General features: G+C 40.4%; 1 protein-coding gene across 1 annotated transcript in view; it reads left to right on the plus strand.

The window, feature by feature from the left end:
• Window positions 1–17,433, plus strand: part of SLC12A4 (solute carrier family 12 member 4) — a 109,020-nt gene extending 91,587 nt beyond the window's left edge. Inside the window, exons 19-24 of the mRNA XM_033941941.1 lie at window positions 1,214–1,383; window positions 3,209–3,340; window positions 3,444–3,551; window positions 7,827–8,011; window positions 12,776–12,909; window positions 15,953–17,433. Coding sequence (XP_033797832.1) covers window positions 1,214–1,383; window positions 3,209–3,340; window positions 3,444–3,551; window positions 7,827–8,011; window positions 12,776–12,909; window positions 15,953–16,044 — 821 coding nt within the window. The 3' untranslated portion in view covers window positions 16,045–17,433. The remainder of the gene's footprint in view (window positions 1–1,213; window positions 1,384–3,208; window positions 3,341–3,443; window positions 3,552–7,826; window positions 8,012–12,775; window positions 12,910–15,952) is intronic.
• Window positions 17,434–22,067: the final 4,634 nt, after the last annotated feature.

The raw sequence follows: 22,067 nt of genomic DNA on the forward strand, positions 1-22,067 counted from the left end.
GAAAAGAAGGAAACTGAGAACTAAATAGTAAGAGAGAATTTAATTTAGACAAAAGTAGAAAATAGAGAAGAGAGAAATGCCAGAGCATGGGGGAAAGGGGGAAGGAGACAGAAATGTCAGATCTGAGTGGAGGAAATGAGAAGAGAGGGGGAAGGAAGGAGAGATGGAAGGAGAGAGATGCCAGACCATGAGGGGAACAGAGGGAAGAAGATTGATTCCAGAGCAAGGGGGCAGGGGGAGGGCAGGAGGAGAAATGGAAAGATGGAAGGAGGCAGACAGTGGATGGAAGGAAGAAAATGACAAAATAAGGAAAGCAGAAACTGGGAGACAAAAGTTCTTAGGTGCCATCAACTTGTGCTCGAGTCCTAGTCCAATGTTAGATGAATATTGGAGAAGAGCAAAGAATACCAAAACCCCTTATACCTTTGCTTCATCGACTACAGCAAAGCTTTTGACTGTGTGGATTACAATAAACTATGGAGAACTCTAGTACAAATGGGAATACCCAAACACATAATTCAGCCTATATGAAAATCAAGACGACAAAGGTATTAAAAAAAAAATTATATTTTTTAATTTTTTTGCTTTAGGATAAAGTAGTATTGTATCTGTGTTGATAAATGTTTATAAATAGAAAATGGAAATATGGTGATCGTTTTATTGGACTAATTTTAATACATTTTTGACTAACTTTCAGAGACCAAATTCTCCTTCCTCAGGTCAGGACAGGATCTGTAATACTTTACTGACCTAAGGTTAGAGGATTTGACATCTGAAAGCTAATTTAAAAATGTACTAGTCCAATAAAATGGTATTATCTTATTTTCCATTTTTTGTTTTATTTTTATTTGTTAATTTGTAAAGTGATTTGTTATTTCTCTTTTTTCAAATTTACATCTGCTATCTATATATTTTGTTCAGTATTGGGGGATATGCATCATTGTTTCTTCACCCCCTAAACTGTACAGTTCCTTCAGTTTGTAGCACAAGCCAGCATGCTGAATGCTCTGCACTACTCTGGAAACATTTGTAGAACATTAAATACTACTAGAATATCTCCTTTTACAGCATTATACAGTATATCCTGGTAAACGCTTTTTTGAGCTGCTATCACTGGGTGCAATGAGCTCCTATGTGAACAGGTGTTTATTGCATGTTCATGTTTCTATCTGATATCATTATTTCACAAATATTTCTGTTGGTTTATTATCAGATACTGTGCGTTGCACCACTGCAGCTCATCTGGCCTTAATGGTGCCCAAAAATGTACCTTTCTATCCAAGCAATCATGAGCGCCACAGTGAGGGCAACATTGATGTATGGTGGATTGTCCATGATGGTGGCATGTTAATGCTGCTTCCTTTTCTACTAAAACAACACAAGGTACATTAGCACATTATATTTGGCTATTTTAACTTCCAGATAATACCATATTGTAGATATAATAACAAATCTGAAGAGTATTGATAACTTTTTTGGGGAGTGGAAAGATTTTAGGGCGTGCTTTTTCATTAGTACAAGTTGTAGAAGATGAGTTATTTAAAGAATTTCAATTAGATATTGGGGAATTGGAAGGTGGATATTTGTGAATTTTATAATGTTTCGCATGTTGATATCTATGATTGGCGAAAGACAAAATTGTCAATAAATACAAAAAATAAAAATGCATTTGCCTAAATTTAAATGCAAAGTCAAGTATGTTTGCCAGAATTTTTATAGTTTGACATGTGATATTTATTTTGTGAATCATGTTTCCATATAGCTCATTCATGATCAATATCTGAAAAATCCCACCAGATCAATTTGAGCTTCCGTAGCTAATACTAAAAAGTTTGGGGGTGAATTTTAAGAGAAGTCTACAGATTATCTGTTGACCTATGTTTGAAATGGCCACATTAGTTTGCTTGCCAGAATGCAGTATTACAACATTAGAAACAGCCACAAAGTCCTCTGTGAAAGCAGGAATCAGAAGTATTAGTGCAGTTTATTTTCTTTATCACATTATATATTGCTGTTGTAGAGTATCATACAATAATGAAGCAAATTCACTGAACAAATCAATCCTATTTATTGCAAACAATTAATACCAAGATCAATACCATCATTCTAATACGTAACACTACAATCTAATAATAAAGTGCATAATGTCCTGAAGCTACCTCCCCAAAATCATAGAGAAATTTTAAAATACAATAGAATCTTAAAAACCACAGGGCAGAAATCACAAATCTCAGTTACTTCTTCTTCGGAACCTCGCAATCAGTTCCATAAGAAGAAGGCTTTGCCACAGTTCTCTTAACTCAAGGATCATTCACACGCAGCAGAAGTTCAAAGCATTCACACGCAGTAGTATGCCAAAGCAGCCTTGCTCTACATCCGACGGTGTTTCGCCAGTAGCGTCTTCAGGAGACAAGACTTCAGAGGAGTGAAGAACAGGGCTATACAGTACGCCTGAAGATAGTTTAGCAACAGCCAATGGAATAGGGAAATCCATTCTTTGCTGACCCGCCACTTTCTTCGTGTAAAGTAAAATCAGTATTATTAGATTGTAGTGGTATGTATTAGAATGATGGTATTGATCTTGGTATTGTGTACAATAAATAGGATTGATTTGTTCAGTGAATTTGCTTCATTATTGTATGGTATACAGTATAGAAACATAGAACATGACGACAGAAAAGGGCCACGGCCCATCTAGTCTGCCCACACTAATGGCCCACCCCCTAACTACCTCCATGAAGAGATCCCACATGCCAATCCCATCTTTTCTTAAAATCTGGCACGCTGCTTGCTTCAATTACCTGTTGTGGAAGATTATTCTAGCGATCAACCACCCTTTCGGTGAAGAAATATTTTCTGGTGTCGCCATGAAATTTCCCACCCCTGATTTTCAATGGATGCTCTCTTGTTGCCGTGGGTCCTTTAAGGAAAAAGAGATCCTCTTCCACTTCGATACGGCCTGTGACATATTTGAACGTCTCAAAGCTGTTTTTTTTCACATTGTTTCCCAGTAATTTATGTTTTGTTGTAGAGTATCTCAAATATATGTGTTGACTTTTGATGTAGCATGCAATCTAGTCCGCACTACTTTGTAAAATATGTTTATTTTCTGATATACAGTATAGAGAAGCCTTTAAAATCTTTAAGGTGCTGCTTTTGTTGTTTGTTCTCATTTTGTTGGTTTGGTTATTTTTTTTTTTTTTAACAGGTTTGGAAAAAATGCATGATGAGAATATTCACTGTTGCACAAATGGATGACAACAGTATTCAGATGAAAAAAGACCTCAAGACTTTCCTGTATCAATTGAGAATAGAAGCAGAAGTAGAAGTGGTCGAAATGGTAAGGGATATTTCCATGGGGCCTTATAAGCTTTTTATAGAACAATATACATTTATATGGTAACATGTGAAACTTTTAAATTTTTTGGGAATTTCTTTTCCAGCATAATAGTGACATTTCAGCTTATACTTATGAGAGGACTCTAATGATGGAGCAAAGGTCTCAGATGCTGCGACAAATGAGATTAAGCAAAACTGAAAGAGAAAGAGAAGTATGACTGTTTTTTGTTTGTTTGTTTTTTATTATGATTAGATGAACATTTATAGAGTTGTCTGTTTCAAATATGAAACATACATATTCCTTTTAAGTTGTGATCTTTTTCTTTATAAGACTTTGTGGTTTATTATTCTTTTCTACACATTACTAAACAAGAAGGGAAAGCAGGCAGATCTCTGGATTGAAGTATGCTTACTAACATAGATTTGGTTATGTGTGGGTAGTCAGGATGTATGCTGAGGAAGTGTGTGGGGGGAGGGCATGAGTGGTTAGGAGGCTGTGCTTCTGTGATAGGTATAGAGGGGCTTTTTAAATAGTTTTCTTTTTTTTGTTTTACCTTGGTTTCCTGTGGATTTTGTTGGTATTCTTTTATTGCTGACATCTAATTTATTTATTTATTATTATTTTTTTTTTTGCCATTACCATAAATGTCCAAATTAAAAACATCCAAAACAAGCCATTTGCATGTAGGAGAGGCCAGCATTTTTAATGGACTAGCCCAGGGGTAGGCAATTCCAATCCTCGAGAGCCACAGGCAGCAGTGGCATACCTAGCATATGTGACACCCGGGGCCCATCATTTTTTGGCACCCCCCCAATCTGTACGAAAAATATGATTTCTAGTAACAAGCCACATGTCACACATGAGTACCTAGGAAAAGGCAGCATCTTACATACTGCAGTGAGCAGTACAACATCAATATACCCATTGTAAAACTAAACAAGCCAGACCAGTACAGATCAATCCTACACCGTCAATCCTAACAGAAAACCATCTTTCGAACACACAGAACACAGAAAACACCTTCACCTAGTATGGAATATGTCATCACAAACTAACCCCTCCCCCTTTTACAAAACTATAGTGTGGATTTTAGCCACGGTGGTAACAGCTCTGACGGCTCATAAAATTCTGAGCATCAGAGCTGCTACCACCACGGCTGGTGCTAAAAAACGCTCCACAGTTTTGTAAAAGGGGGGGGGGGGGGATAAAATAGAAATACATAGACAAAAGTTAAATTGAACCAGCAAGAAGCTGGACTCTGCATAAAATGCAACACCACAGAAACAGTGACATATGTCTCCTAAAGCAATAAATAAATAGAAAATTTTTGTTCTACCTTCGTCTTCTCTGGTTTCTGCTTTCCTCATCTTCTTGTTACTGTCTTCCTTCCATCCACTGTCTGCCATCTCTCTGCCCCTCCCTAAATGTTTAAGTTTATTAAGTTTTAAGTTAAGTTTATTAGGATTTTATATACCGCCTATCAAGGTTTTCTAAGCGGTTTTACAATCAGATACTCAAGCATTTTCCCTATCTGTCCCGGGATGAGCTCCGCGATCGACTCACTTTGCCTTGGCGATGGACCATTTTCTGGACCTGGCCGGCTGTGCACCCCCCCCCCTAAGGCTGCACCCGGGGCGGACCCCCCCCCCCACCCCCCCACCCCCTTGGTACGCCACTGACAGGCAGGTCAGATTTTCAGGATATTCACAATGAATATGTATGAGATGGATTTGCATGCACTACCTCCTTGAGATGCAAATCTATTTCATGCATATTTATTGTGGATATCCTGAAAACCTGACCTGCTTGTGGCTCTTAAGGACTGGAATTGCCTACCACTGGACCAGCCACACAGACATGACAGCATAGCAGTGGGGCAACTTAGGGGGCACTGCTCCTAACTTCATATTAAGGGTGCCAGGTACACATCTCACCATAACCCCATATATTATATGTTAAGCCATCCAAAACTCCCCCTAAAACCTACTGTACATACCTATGTACCTCCTCAATAGCCCTTATGCCTGCAGATGTCACCTACATGGCAGTGCAGTAGGTTTTGGTGGTCTCACACTTTCTACCACAAGTGTGGCATATGGGACTGGATCCCCCTTCTTTGCAGTCCACTGCACTGCCCACCAGGCTACTCCAAGACCTGCTTGCAGCTCTACTAGGACTGGTCAAAGTATCTTCAGCTATCATGGAAACAGATATGTACTGTTTCATGCAGATATTATGGAGGCTGGGAGGGGGGTCAGTGACTATTGGGAAAGTGTGTGGGGGACACACCATATTTTCATCCCTCCAGTGGTCATCTGCTTAGTTTGGGTTCATTTTTGGCCCTTATATGTTTAAAAAACTGGTCTAGCCCAAAATATCATAATTGTGCCCTGGACATTTTGTAAAATGTGTGATTATTGCTGTAAAATATTCAAGCCCTAAGCCCACCCAAAACACACTTCTACCATGTCCCCTTAAGATTTAGATACAAAGGCGCCTGTTAGAGAATGGAGCCTCCAGCAAAGGAAGGCACCGGAAATGTAGGCCAGAGTTTTACAGGCCTACATTCACAATGCCTACCTTTTGACATGAATCATGCCTCCAGAGGTGCTTAACGGTGCCTAATGCCACATCTGGCATTAGCCATGTGTACAGTGACGTTAGGTGCCATCAATGGCGTAGTGATGGTGAATAGTGCCCCTCCCCTGCCCTCTTTCCCACCCCCACCCACCGCCATGTGCATGCCTCCTACCCTTTCCCCCGCATCTTTTTAACTTATCTGACATGAACAGCATGCCCACGTTGGTGTCAGCTCACCCTTTGATGTCACTTCCTAGGTGCGGGTCACAGAAGTAATGTCAGAGAGAGTGCCAGTGCCAATGTGGACTACAACCTCATGCCAGGGAAGTAGAAAAGGTACGGGGGAAGGCAAGGAGCATGCACACACGTGGCAAGGAGAGGAACGGGGGGTGGGTGGAGAGGAGGAGGGGTGCTGCGCCCTTAGCAAGACAGTGCCCGGGGCGAACCGTCCCCACCCTTCCCCTTACTGAGCCACTAGGTGCCATAAAGTACCTATGGATCATTAAAACGTTGTTTAAACAGCATTTTTTGTTGAAATTGGATGCCTAAAATACCTAAAATACCAGCGCCATTTAGAGAATCCGGGCCTTAGTATTCTAAACAATGCACTACAAAATACTGCAGTTAGAATTTTTTTTTAAATGCTAAAAAATTTGATCATGTAATGCCTTTGTTAAAACAACTACATTGGCTACCAGTTTATTCTTACTCTGACTTACACTCGGGTATTCCAGATTATTTGGCAACTCTAATTATTCCCTATTCACCATCCCAGATCCTTCGATCATGAACGGATAATAGACTTGTCCTTCTTCAGCCTTCAAAAACAAAATGGAAAACAAGAAACAGCATTTTTTTTGCTACTGCACCAGCATTATGGAACTCATTACTCTTAATTTTATGTTTAGAATCTTCATATACTAACCCCCCTCTTTTACGAAGGTGCACTAATCGAATTAGCGAGCGCTAAACGCTAATGCATCCATAGGCTAACATGTATGCATTAGCGTTTAGCGCTCACTAATTCGATTAGCGCACGCTAATCGGTTAGCGCACCTTAGTAAAAGAGGGGGTAAGTTTCGAGCACTTTTAAAAACTTATCTCTTTGAACGAGCTTTATCCTAGTTTTTTAAAAAAAAATTAATGGAGAGCACACTCCATTTTGCAATATCTGATTTTGAATGTTTTATATCTACTTAGGGCTCCTTTTATCAAGGCGCGCTACGGGGGTTAGCGCGTCGGACATTTCATCACGCGCTACCCCCCGCGGCAGCCTAAAATCCTAACACCTCGTCAATGGAGGCGTTAGGTACTAGCGCGGCAGGTGGTTTCACGCGCAGTTTGCCGCGCGTAAAACTGCTACCGCGCCTTTGTAAAAGGACCCCGTAGTATTAATGTGGAGTTCTATACGGTTTTATCAATGGCATTCTATTTCTGTTTTATAAATTGTTTTTTATTGTAAACCGCCTTGAATTGTGTAGCAACTAAGGCAGTATATCAAGTTTAATAAATGATAAATGTTAGCACCTAGTTACTAGAATTGCCCTTTATATGTTTAAGTGCCTGTGCTTCTATGTAAAAACTGTGGCATTAATACTGTTCTTTTTGTGCATGTGTATATTTGTAAAATGGCTTCTCCTACTGGATATGTCAGCAAATCAGTGTGCAGACTTGCACGCTTGCATTTTACAAAATGCTCAGCAGAGCCTTTGTAGAATATCATAGAAACTGTGAACAAACTGGACATTCTGGTTCCTCCCCTGACAGACTAATCAAATTGGGCTTCACCTGTTTTCTACCCTTTACATAGCTAGTTATTTGTGATTTCTGTGGTGGTTCTTTTTTCTGTATCCAGACCAGGATATTGAATATTTCATATTTATAATGAATATATTGTATTTCCCAGGCTCAGATTGTGAAGGACAGGCACTCAATTATACGATTGGAAAGCCTGTATTCAGATGAAGACGATGAGAGAGAGGGTGTGTCAGAGAAAATTCAGATGACTTGGACCAAAGAAAAGGCTGATTCTGAAAAGCAGAATAGGAAAAATGCAGCTGAAAATTTCAAAGAGCTAATCAGTATTAAACCGTAAGTAATAGTGATGTGCTCACTGATTACTGAATCAAATATGTTAAACTGTCAGACCAGCGCATCGCTGACCTGGGCATCCAGCCCTTAAATAAGACAAAGACTTCCTTCACATCTCAGTAAGGTGCAAGATGGCCAGCTTGCATATTCCCCCAAGTGAATAGCTAAAAATATCTGACCCAACACAAGAGTCCACTTCATCTACTAATGCCATAACTATTATGCGTGGCCAGCCTCAGATGAAGTCCACACAACAAGCTTGCAAATAAATCCAAAAGTATAGCCCATGATACAGGCTATTCCATGCCAACTGCTAGCAACAGCTAAATTAAAAATATATAGATATAGATATATAACATAAATAAAATCAACAATTGCTAGCACCTTTGCTTGGGCTAACATACAAAATGAAAACCATGGATCACTATCTCTGGATCCTCTGAATCTCTGCAAGAGGCAAAACAGAATCTGCTGCACACATTACAGTACCAGCTCAAGAAGAATGCTCAAAACTCATAGTTTGAACACATCCAATCTTCTTCTGGTAACATATGAGGAGCTCCATCCCTATACATCAATATTTGTTACTCTTCAGGTGGGCCACATTTCCAAATAAATCCTCACATTCCCCGCTGTGCACATTTATCTCACTACCCCCCCCCCCCACCCCCCAAACCTGATGACAAAAACTTTCTGGCACTTTCCTGCAGCATGAAAAGCACTACCAACTCCCCTACTTTAAAACAATTCAAAACAAACTAGAGAAAAAGCTATTCCAAATAAATAGGCTTTGAGATCAGACTTAAACTACAGTCAATTTATGCCATAACAGCAGTAAACAAAGTGGGAATTGGCTTATGCCAATCTATGCAAAACCCTTTTTATTTCCCCGCCTGTTCAAACTCTTTTTATGGCTAAACTCTCTAATGGGTTACCACCAGCCATGTTCCTTAGTAAAAGGGAAAACCATTGATAAGAAAAAAATCAATGCTAGTGAATGACCAAATAATCCAACTTCCAAAATATAACTAAGCTTCAGTTTGTCACCAAAATGACATTCTGCCCACCCTTTGAATTCAAGAATTTTTGTCATCTTTTTTATCCCTATCTGCAGACCACAATCTATATATATAAAATCGGAGGTATGTATGTGTGTATGTATGTATGTGTGTGTGTGTGTATGTGCCGCGATCACGCAAAAACGGCTTGACCGATTTGCACGAAACTTGGTATGCAGATCCCTCACTACCTGGGGTGATATGTTCTGGGGGTCTCGCAGCCCACCTGCACACGTGGGCGGAGCTACAAACAGAAAATCAGATTTCACCCATTCATGTCAATGGAAAAAATGTAAAAAGCTGCCATTCTCACAGTAATTCAAAAACGGCTTGACCGATTTGAATGAAACTTGGTATGCAGATCCCTCACTACCTGGGGTGATATGTTCTGGGGGTCTCGCGGCCCACCTGCACACGTGGGCGGACCTACAAACAGAAAATCATATTTCTCCCATTCATGTCAATGGAAAAAATGTAAAAAGCTGCCATTCTCACAGTAATTCCAACTACCTGGGGTGATATGTTCTGGGGATCTCGCGGCCCACCTGCACACGTGGGCGGATCTACAAACAGAACATCAGATTTCACCCATTCATGTCAATGGAAAAAATGTAAAAAGCTGCCATTCTCTTAGTAATTCAAAAACGGCATGACCGATTTGAACGCAACTTGGTATGCAGATCCCTCACTACCTGGGGTGATATGTTCTGGGGGTCTCGCTGCCCACCTGCACATGTGGGCGGAGCTACAAACAGAAAATCATATTTCTCCCATTCATGTCAATGGAAAAAATGTAAAAAGCTGCCATTCTCACAGTAATTCCAATTACCTGGGGTGATATGTTCTGGGGGTCTCGCTGCCCACCTGCACACGTGGGCGGAGCTACAAACAGAAAATCAGATTTCACCCATTCATGTCAATGGAAAGGATGTAAAAAGCTGCCATTCTCACCGTTCTTTCAACTATAAAACACTTTCTATGACACTATAACCACTAGGGACATCGTTTCTATTCTACCATGGACACCATACATATAGAGTTTGTATGTTCTAACTGTGTTTGTAACTGTTTCCGTCATGCACCCCAGTTCATAATGTTATTACATTACATGTGTACTCACATATGCTGAACTAGGAACACAGGTTCCATTCTGAACCGGGAAACAACTGCATGGAGTTTCTTTTCAACCTGAGTTTCCACATATTGAGTTGTTTTAATCAATACTGGAACTTTTGGATGCCACTTATTCCAACAGATCTTCCTTTTCAGTTTAAGAGATTGCAAATTCCAGTGAGACTTGCATTCTCTATCACAATCAACAAATCACAGGGACAGACTATTACATACTGTGGAGTGCATTTAAGATCCCCCTGTTTTTCCCATGGACAACTCTATGTTGCTTGCTCAAGGGTGGGTTCACCCAAGAATTTATATGTTCTTGCTCCTGGAGGTGAAACTAAAAATGTTGTTTATAATCAAGTTTTGTGTTAGTTGTATTGTATTCATTTTGTCAAATATTTCACATTATAATTTGAATATTGTACTTTTTATAAAGCTGTTAAAAAATAATTTTATTTACCACTATAAAGTATCTTTATTTCATTCCATTTACAGTGTTATTGCTATAATTAAATACCCGTGCAACGCCGGGGCATCAGCTAGTGTATTATATAGGTGAAGGAAATGTAGAGGAACTCCTAAGAGAAAGGCAGAAGACCCCTGGAAAACCCAAACCCTTTTCCTCCCCTATCAAACAGAAAGTATCTACCCAGATTTGCACCTGTTATTTAATGCTGACAAACTTATCATTTTTTCTGCCTAGGTCTGTGTTTTATTTTTGTAAAGTATGTCTCTATTAAGGAATGCATCTATTAAGTTCATGTAAAAAGTATGTACATAGGACTAGATTCAGTAAATGGGGCCAACATTTGGGTGTCAAAAAAATGCACGCAGAACGCTAACCTATAAATGATGCTTCGAGTAGCACACTGTATATAGAGCAGCGTGTAGCACCAGGATCTACGCCCAACTTTGAGCGTGAGGATTTTACCAAGTGAAACCTGGTATAAATCTTGACATATAAGTTAGACGCAGATCCCCCAGATTCTATAATTCTGTGCGCATCCTTAGTGAAGGTATCAGGTCAAAAGCGTGCGGGACAAAGGCGCGCGCAGACAATTGAGCGCAGTGTGGAGGCGCACGCCGCATAAAATTATAGTTTTTAGGGCTCCGATGGGGGTGGCGTGGGGGGGAACCCCCCCACTTTACTTAATAGAGATCGCGCCATGTTGTGGGGGCATTGTGGGGGGTGGGGGGTTGTAACCCCCCACATTTTACTGAAAACTTCACTTTTTCCCTGTTTTTAGGGAAAAAGTTAAGTTTACAGTAAAATGTGGAGGGTTACAACCCCCCAAACCCCCCACAACGCCGGCGCGATCTCTATTAAGTAAACTGGGGGGGCTCCCCAACAAAAACCCCCGTCGGAGCCCCTAAAAACTGTAATTTTCTTCGGCGTGCGCCTCCGTCTTGCGCTCAGTTGTCGGCGTGCGCCTTTGTCTTTCGCGGTGTTGTCTATGAACCCTTAGTGAATGCCCATACTCCTTGCATGGCCACGCCCCTATTCAGTCGCACATTAAAGATTTGTGTGCGGATCTTTATAAAATAACACTTAACAAGACGCATGCGCAAATCCTAATAGGAACCAATTAACGGCAATAATTAGTTTTCAGCACTCCATTATTGCCAATTAATGGCTCGTTACTCAATTAAGATGCACATGCAACTTGGGCACATAATTATGGATGCTATATAGAGAATTCAGGGGATAGAATCCAGGCAATAATTTGAAAAAAGCCTTTTCTTCATCTAAACCTGCTTCATGTGTGCAAATGATCTAAAAATTACCCACTTGGAGGGAAATTCTATAACAGAGCACCTAGTTTAGGTGCGAAAAATGATGTTCTATATAGAAAAATGGGTGTCTACTTTTTGCTAAAGAATATTAACTCCAGCGGCAAAGGATGCGTGTACATCTAGACTTGACGGCTCACACCTGACCTATAGCTTACAGTGTTCTATAATTTACATGCGTACACGTTCACTCGGTTCATAGACAACCCCGCGAAAGACAAAGGCGTGCGCCGACAACTGAGTGCAAGACGGAGGCGCACACCGAAGAAAATTTACAGTTTTTAGGGGCTCCGACGGGAGGTTTTGTTGGGGAGCCCCCCCAGTTTACTTAATAGAGATGGCGCCGGCATTATGTGGGGTTTGGGGGGTTGTAACCCTCCATATTTTACTGTAAACTTAACTTTTTCCCTAAAAACTGGGAAAAAGTGAAGTTTTCAGTAAAATGTGGGGGTTACAATCCCCCAAACCCCCCACAACGCCCCCACAACGCGGCGCGATCTCTATTAAGTGGGAGGGTTCCCCCACGACCCCCGTTGGAGCCCTAAAAACAGTAATTTTCTGCGGTGCGCGCTTCCGCGCTGCGCTAAATTGTCTGCGCGCGCCTTTGTCCTGGCGCCCTTTTGACCTGACACCCGTTCACTCTGCTCAAATTCTACCCATGCATATACCCACCAGCAAGATACATGCTATCAAAGAATGGCACATACATTTCTGCTGGTCACTATTCTATAAGAGGTCATTCGTAGCACGTGCGCAACCCTTCATAATGCATATTCATTTGATTTTTGTTTCACAGGGACCAGTCCAATGTCAGAAGAATGCACACAGCAGTGAAGCTTAATGAAGTGATTGTAACTCGATCACATGATGCCAGGCTTGTGCTACTTAACATGCCTGGTCCTCCAAAGAACACCGAGGGGGATGAAAACTGTATCCTTTCGTAACAAGAAATAAACCCCCAAACCCTTTTGTTTATATATTTGAATGTGTAGTTTTCCTCGGATGTGCCGTTGTGTAAAGAGGCTCATTTTCAAAGCACTTAAGACACACAAAGTACCATAGGTTCCTCTGCTTTGACAATGAGCCCCATAGTCAAATGGCCTATTGGGTTCTCACTTATATGAAAGCCCCTTTATACTTAATATCATCTGGCTGCCATATTAATAGTGAACAACACCAAGAAATCCAACAAACTCTGCAGTATATCAAGCAACAAATGAAAAAAACCAAGAAACAGACTGCAGACTGATATGTACAAGATGCAGGCAATGTTTATTATACCCAATATTTAATGCAGTTAATGATACCACCTTATTACAAACCAAGGGACCCGACACGGTCCGTGTTTCGGAGAACACGCCTTCTTCAGGGGTCCATGGTAGATAAGGTCTAAAATAAACCGCAATGAAAAGGTATAAAACAAGCGCCTGCGTAGATAGATTTTAAGCCGAGTGTGCGACGCCTAACTTTCACTGCTGTTGTGTCGCACATTCGGCTTAAAATCTATCTACGCAGGCGCTTGTTTTATACCTTTTTATTGCGGTTTACTTTAGACCTTTTCTACCATGGACCCCTGAAGAAGGCGTGTTCTCCGAAACACGGACCGTGTCGGGTATAATAACCGTTGCCTGCATCTTGTACATATCAGTCTGCAGTCTGTTTCTTGGTTTTTTTGCCATATTAATAGTTTCACATTGAGCTTTTATAAAAGAGACATAAAATACCTGTATCTTTTAGATATTGTTATAAAATTATTCCCCAACTCATCTGCAAAAGGAGGAGACTGGCACCCCAAACAGACATGACTAAGCTGTCATGTGCACAGCCCCTTGCAGCAATGAAGGCATGCAGCCTGAAAGGCAAAGGGGAAAAATGTCTCTCCTCCTCCTCTTTTCCTAATGCAGATGGTGAGTCCCAGCACTTATGTCTCTAACATCTGGTCTTTCAGATAAGCCAGCTTCTTAGATGCTAAATGCCTAGTAACACACGGAACGGCACCCAGCTACCTAAACAAAAGACTACACCGTAATCGCTCACACAGACTAAGGAGAACTCAAAACCTATTCACTTACCCTCCTCTCAAAGGTACACGACGTAAGAAACTATACGACAGCCTTTTGGCCACTCAGGCAGCAAGAATTGACACTACCATTTCCAATCTACTGATCAAATCAATAGACATAAAAGAATTCCGAAAAGAAATCAAAACTCATCTCTTCAAAAAAACACTTTCCTTCATCTTAACCTCAACATAGCACTAGAAATTACACACACGAACACCCCTCCATAAATATACCTAAACATTGTACAACTCACTTCATCAACCTACGATTTATCTACTACGTGCTCCAAATTTCTCCTGGAAACTTCCAGACTAACAATTGTAACTTGATACATTCCTGATTCTATGTACTGTAATATTCCTGAATTTGTCCAGTCTCTTAAATTGTAATCCGCTTAGAACCGCAAGGCACAAGCGGAATAGAAATCTGTAATGTAATGTAATGTAATACATGAAGAGATAGAGCTTACTCTGATTGAGTGTTGAATATTGATATACAGGGTGCCCACAAAAACACTCTTTGATTTTAAATGGTTACAAAATCAAAACTTATTGGAATATGTTTATAAATAAGATGACAGCAAATACAAGTTCCAAAAAGCAGGGTTAGCAAGATCTCATACAATCACCCTTATAAGCTGCAATTGGTGCAGAAGTTACAACCTTCAGACAATGCAATGCAACAAAAAGACCAGGTGTTCCTCAAGTGGCTCCCGAGATCACTGTACATTACTGTTTGTGACTTTTTCCTTTGGGGGTACGTACCTCCACTACCCGCAACTAAGGATGGTCTGCAGGAACGCATCGCTGAAGCTGTAAACGCGATCACACCGGATAGGCTTCAGAGAGTCTGGTCCAAGCTTGATTATCACATCGATGTTTGCCGAGTAACAGGTGGGGCGTACATCGAGTGTATGTAATCAACAGATATCATATGAAACTTTATGAGTTGATGAAACTGTAGCCTCAAAGGTGAAAGAATATTCCAATAAATGTTGGTTTTGTAACCATTTAAAATCAAGGAGTGTTTTCGTGGGCACCCTGTACTTTTTTGAACTGTCACAAGGACTTAGTTCAGATATATATTAAGCAACTGGACTTCAAAGTCCAGTTCAGTGAGTGATTAGTTTCAAGTTTATTAAAAAAAAAATGTATACCGCTTAATCAAATTTCTAAGCGGTGTACAGAAATAAAAAGTGTCTTAAGAACAAATTAAAATTAAATTACTAAACAGAACCAGGTTAGGTTAGTAAACACATACAAACATATATACTAACTACAAATAATTAGGGAAGAAGGGCGAGAACTACAATCTTAATGAAAAAGAGCACAATTAAGGGAAAAACAATAGGTAAGGGTAAAAGGCTATAAAACTGGTTTTAGTCCTTAAAAGGACAGTTGTTATCCAAAAGCATCTTGGAACAAGAATGTTTTAAATTTTGCTTTAAATTGCTTTAGTACGGATTCGATTCGTAAATGATTAGGCAGCGAATTCCAGAGAGAGGGTGCAGTGACAGTGAAATTGTTGGATCTCAGCGTATTGATTAATTTTAATGATGGTACCACAAGGAGATTCTGCGATGTAGAATGAAGCGATTTAATGGGACTGCAAGGAATTAGAAGTCTATCAATGAATTCTGGTAGATTGCTTGAGTGAGTTGTAAAAGTTAAGAGTAAAATTTTATAGCTAATTCTATGTTCAAAGGGTAACCAATGTGCGTTGAACAGAAAAGGGGAAACATGATCGTATTTCTTTGCGCCATAAATAATCTTGATGGCTGTATTCTGCACTATCTGAAGGTGTCTTATTTCCTTATAGAGGGCATTACAATAATCTATACAAGAAATTACCAAGGAATGGATCAGTGTATTCAAAGAAAATGTTGCTCATCCTTGACTTTGTTATAAAAGATATGGAATTTCTAGAGGTTTTAACAGAAGGTCTGGAGAGAGTCTTGCTTGTTAGAGGAGGTGGCCGTGAAGTCATCACAATTTACTCTTGATTTTGAGCATTAATGCCTATCATCCTATGGTTGCCTTTAGAATAGTAAAGGATATTTCAGGTGTGCACGAATTGCCATAGAGTGGGATTGTTTGTCCTGGCATCCCGAAGAAGGAATGCACACGAAAACCCTGCTCCAGGAGTTTTTCATTCTTTCATTTTTAAAGCGCTATCTTTTTCATCGCTATTTCATTTCATTGTACAGCATCACGCTCACAGTGCTGGTAAATATGTTGGCATCATTATTTTCTTTCTGCTTCCGTGTATTGGAAATGATGACTGCTGTGTTAGTCTCATGATTTTAAGTGTAACCTTATTGTACAGAAATTCTAACCTAAAGAAAGAGAATATTCAAAGACATTTGGACGTTGTAATATTAGCAGTTTCAAAAACTTTTTTCCAAAAGTATTTATGTTAGATTTGGAAGTTCAACAAAAATTATTTGATGTAGTAGGTTGTAGCTACTGTTTAAAACGAACAACAGAATCTTTCTTTCTAAAACAAAATAAGTCCTCACTTCTAAATAGTACATAGAATAACTGGTCCACTTCCCACCATCATTATTCAGTATTGCATTAATGCTGTGGTTATTTCCAAGACTTGTGATTCTTTTTTTGCATTTTTACAGAATCCTATTTATTTTTCTATTTATTTGTGTCCAATTTTTATAACCACGGCAAGTGGAAGATTCTCAAACCAGCATTCTAAGGAGCTAAGCAGGAACAAACACACATTTCCTGCCTTCAGATATCTGAGGTTTATTATTTGGATGGAAGGTCCATAAATGTGTATTGTTATCATGTTAAAATGTCATTTATAGAGCTGCAATAGCGGTGCTGCCGCAGTAAGTGCACCGAAGCCCACAGGAATTGACTGGGCTTCATTGCATTGCTACTATTAAAGGAGCCCAAAGGCAGATCCTTTTCACTGTATATGCAGTGATGGAACAATGCTTGTACAAGCATACATGAGATATTGGTTCACTGTAGATTTGCTTTCTTAATGCTAACAATAAGATTGTGGAAAGGTTTCTATAATGCTATTCGAAATTCATACTTTTGTGTCAAACACACCCAGTTATTGCAATAAAATGTTGCATATGCTTGTTATGCTGTAGAAGAGATTTTTGCTTTCTGCTGTTGCAGATTCTCTTATATCATCATTTGGAATTTCTTTTTTTCTTGCCTATGAACATTTTTACTCCCAAATTCAGGTACTCCCAGTCATTTTGGTACTGAGGTTGTTTTGGCCTCATTTATCTAATCATCTGTAACATCTTCTAATTATTGTAAACTGCATAGAACTTCACGGTCCTGGGGTATATAAACTCTTATATTATTATTATTATTATTATGAAGCAAGATCAAGGACAAATGTATTGAATCATTCCTTTCATTCTTCGCTTCCCTTTGTACTGAAAGGCAGCGGGGTGGTCATGATGCTGAGGGTAGGAGAAGGGGAAGGGGGAAAAAGGAATGACGGTTGTATGCCACAGCAAAGTGAACCCAGTGCCTGTTGTGCTACAACATAAAAATGGCTTTATCCACAAATTGTTTCAGATAAGATTCTCTGTGAGGGGAATATGCAGGGTATGAAGGGTGAGGAGAGGGCTGTGATGTTTCTGGTAGGTGGGGGTATGTATGGTGTGTGGGGATAATGAGAGGACTGCATGGCAAATGATGGCATGAGGTGTACGACATGTGGGTATAACGTGTCTTGTGGTTGAAGGGCATTTGGGGTTATAGGTGAGGTGAATTTAGATCAGCAGATCATCAATTTATAGCAAAAGATAGGAAGCAGCAGTAATTTTAAATCAGTGGTTCTGGTGAGTATTTGCTGGTAAGGAGGGAGGGGGGCTGAGGGGAAGGGGGAATGTTTGAACCTCCACTGGCACTTAAAGAAGTGGCACCATTGTGAGAGAGTCTTCATCAGGATGAGGGTGGGGTGAGGGCATTTGCTGACACTACCATATTTCCTGCTACACTGTGAGCGCCTTGTGGCTGGTGGAGGAGTGGTATATGTGTGAAGAAACAGTGGGTAATGTGGGAGAGAGCGCTGTGGGGTTGGCATGCCCATCCATTCTCCACAGAGAGACAAACTGGTCGGAAGCTTGTGCTACGTTATACATAACACCAAACCTAAGATTTTAAAATCTTTTATTTATTCAATTCTTGCACAGATTCACATTGCGGCATTCCAGTCTACTGCAATTCAGCTTTAAACAAAAGATAAACTTGTACTATTTAACTGTTTAAATATAAATGTTTATATTCTGTACTGTATAGTTAAGAAAAAAAAATCTCTTCTAATTAAACTGGTGCATCAGTAGATTGTGAAATACAGAATTACAACTTTTTTATGCTGTCTTAAAAATTGCAAATATCACAAAAAGCAATTTGCAGGACAGAGTCAAACAAAATAATGAATCTAAAAAAATAAAAGAAAGAAAAGGTCTTCCTCAATAACTAATGCATACTTAAGCCCCCTTTTATCAAGCCGCGGTAGACCATAGGAAATTATGGAAACTCAGACGATTCATTCCACAACCCAAAAACTTTAATACAAAATACATGTACTGTATAAAGTAAAGCAAATAATCTGAAGAAAAGAGCAAGAAAAGAGCAGCAACCAGTACAGTACTCCCTGTAATAACTCCCTGGGGTTGCCCCAGACCAAAAGAGTCTGCTCTACCCAGCATCTGGCCTGGAAGACAGACCCCGGTCCCAGTCCCGCCCCAAGAAGGAGAGGGTCCAGTGTAGGGACATGGGAGGACAAATGAAGGCCAGGGAGATGGCTCCCAAGTGGGCCTCTACTGCCCTGGAAACCAAGAGGGGAAAAGCCAGAGGGACTCGAGGACTGCACTTGCTCTACACCAGCTCGAGGGCCTCCCACAACAAATCCACCAGGAGCCCCAGTAAAACCTGCCATGGAGCAGGCCCATCCGCATCCATGTTGGGGTTAGAACTGGCAACAGGTCCTGCTACAACAAGGCCACCGCCGGCCTGTCCTGCCTGATCAGTCAGGGGAATTCTGATGATACTGCCACCCAGCTCAGCTGTGGGAACCACCCTGGAATGCAATTGCTGCCCCGCCACCTTGCCCTTTCCACAATGCACAGTACCACCCTTCCTGCTCCCTCTCCCCCCAACGTCCACTCACTCGATCACCAGTGCAGAAAGAGCAGCAGACTTCTGCGTGGCAGTAATGACAGAGCCACACCATCTAATCCGATGCACCATCTTCTTCAAAAGAGTCACAGGCCTGAAATGAAATCACAGGCACTTTGCCTGCCAAGGCCTACACTAGGGACCCACCAGACGCCATGCTTGCCACCACTACAAAACCCTGCGTAAGATGTCTGTCGCGCTCATCAACATTGTGCGTGATTGTGCGTACATGCTCATGTAGAAAGACAACGTTCGATTAGCGAGTTAAAAATGAATAAAATGTTTTGCTCATCTTGCAAAACACTCGCAAACCGCATTACTCGTTATCCAAGGTTTAACTGTATATGCCTATTTTTCTTATACACGGTGTCTGGAAAATCTGGAATCTGCAACAATTTTCCAAATAGCCAAAAACATCCTACTGCAGCAGAAACTTCTGCCTAAAATATGAGACATTTCTGAGTACTGTACTTTATTTTTAAACACGATTCATCCAGGGCATTAAGCTCACAAAACAGATGCACTCTTAATTTAATGAAATCCCAGAATTCAGTGAGCCAACAGCTCAATGGTGTCAAACAAACAAAGAAACAATTAGGGGGAAAAAGCATGGGATGAACACAGAGGATCTAGAATCAGAAAATAATAGTAAATATTGAAGAACTAAGGGCAGTACTGCGCAGACTTGCACGGTCTGTGTCTGTATATGGCCATTTGGTGGAGGATGGGCTGAGGAGGGCTTTAATTTTTTTTTTTTAATGGCTGGGAGGGTGTAGATGGACTGGAGTGAGGTTTGACCGAGACTTCAGTAGATGGAACCTAAGAACAGTACCGGGCAGAGCTTTGGATTCTTGCCCAGAAATAGATAAGAAGAAGGAAAAAAACATCAAATTTTTAGATTGAATGAGGTTGGGCAGACTAGATGGACCATTCAGGTCTTTATCTGCCGTCATCTACTATGTTACTACCCACTTGGAAAATGAAAGGGTGAGCTCATGAATAATACAAAGAAAGATGAATATATGATATATAGAAACTATAATACTATATGTACATAGCTATTACATATAGGTAAGATTATACATATATTTAACTCATGTAACACCTTTACTGAAGCTCATTTATTGTAACACCTTTACTGAAGCTCATGCAAACCATTCTGAATTGATTCCCCAGTCATTAGTAGCGGTATAGAAGCGTCCAATAAACATAAACTTCATGAATGTATAAAAGTTAAAGGAAAACTCTGAACACAAATTATGAATTAACTAAGTAGAAACCCATTATACTAATTTTCAAAGGTCATAAGGGCCCTTTTAACAAAGCCACAGTAGCAATTACCACGTGGCAAATGCAATGCAGCCATTTCAATTCCTATGGATTGCATTGAATTTGCCATGTTGGGACTTGTTAACATGGATTTATTAAAGGGGGCCCTAAGGTCTGGGTTCTCTAAACGGTGCTGATTTTATAGGCACTGGTAGTCGCCATAGCTCAATAGAAAACACCATTTAAATGATGTCTTTAAGTTTCAAGGCACCTACTGGCACCTAAAACATCACACCTTCATAGGGGCTTTGGGCTGCCTAACATCACTGTGGGTGTGGCTAATGCCAGAAGTGGTGTTAAGCAGCCTAAAGCACCTGTGGAGATGTGATTCACATCAAAAGTAGACAGCGGAAATATAGGCCTGGAAAACCCTGGCCTACATTTCCAGTGCCTACCTTTGCTGAAGGCGTGATTCTGTAACCGGCGCCATCATGTGATTGGCATCTGATTGGCAGCCACTGACAATGGTGCCAGTTAGAGAATTTGGCCCTAAATGTTTAAACAATTGCAAAGTATTTTGAGAGTAAGTAGGCAGTCCCATTTTTTCTGGACACCATTATAGGATGTTAGCAATAACCAGTTAACTATGCACAAACATTTGTACCAGCCATAGGGCCGGTGTAAGTTTTTATGCCTAGTTTGGAGAGAAACATAAGTAAATTGGTATTCTACAATTTAAGTGCATAAATTTGAGTCCTCATTCTCCATCCACATCCCTCCCACATAGGGTTACTATATTTTGCGTCCCAAAATCCCAGACGCATAGCCACAGCCCATTCTGCCCCCAGGCTCGCCCCGTTCGTTCTCTACCCCCACCCTGTTCTGCCCCCAGCGCTGCCCCAGCAAGCTTCTTCTTTTAATTCCTGATCTCCAGGCTGCGTCCGAGGGCCTCCGAGCATGTGTGGACACATGTGATGTCATCCACACATGCTCAGAGGCCCTCCACACGCAGCCAGATAAACTGCTGGGTTTTGGAATGTCTGTCCAGAGACCTGGACAGCCCTCTCAAAAAAGAGGATGTGTCCGGGTTTTCCTGGATGGCAGGTAACCGTACTCCCACGTTAACACCCATCTGCAAAGACTTTAACATACAGAATAATGTATAGCCAGGTTGTTTTGATCCATGTACATAAATGTTCACATATGCACTTAAATGACTAGAATATCATATATAGAATGTGTGGTCCTTATAGAATTAACCCCTTAATTAACCATAAACCAAAAGGCATATGTGCGGTATATATATTTTTTTTATTTCTTAAATCTTTATTAATTTTTCAAAACTAATACAAAGTGCCAGGAATTATACAGACATTAATAATCAAAACAAGCACTTTTATTCAATCAATAACAATGCAGAAGAAAGATATCCCTCCCCTCCCATCTAATACATTTAATCAAAGAATAAACCAAGATATCCCCCCCCCCCACACCCACCCACCATGTCCTGGATGTTTATGGAAATAAACAAAAATTAAAAACAAAAGATACCTATAATGAAGTTACAAAGGATGTCAACGGGCCCCAA

Source organism: Geotrypetes seraphini, chromosome 4 (genome assembly GCF_902459505.1).
Source record: "Geotrypetes seraphini chromosome 4, aGeoSer1.1, whole genome shotgun sequence".
Taxonomy (NCBI): domain Eukaryota; kingdom Metazoa; phylum Chordata; class Amphibia; order Gymnophiona; family Dermophiidae; genus Geotrypetes; species Geotrypetes seraphini.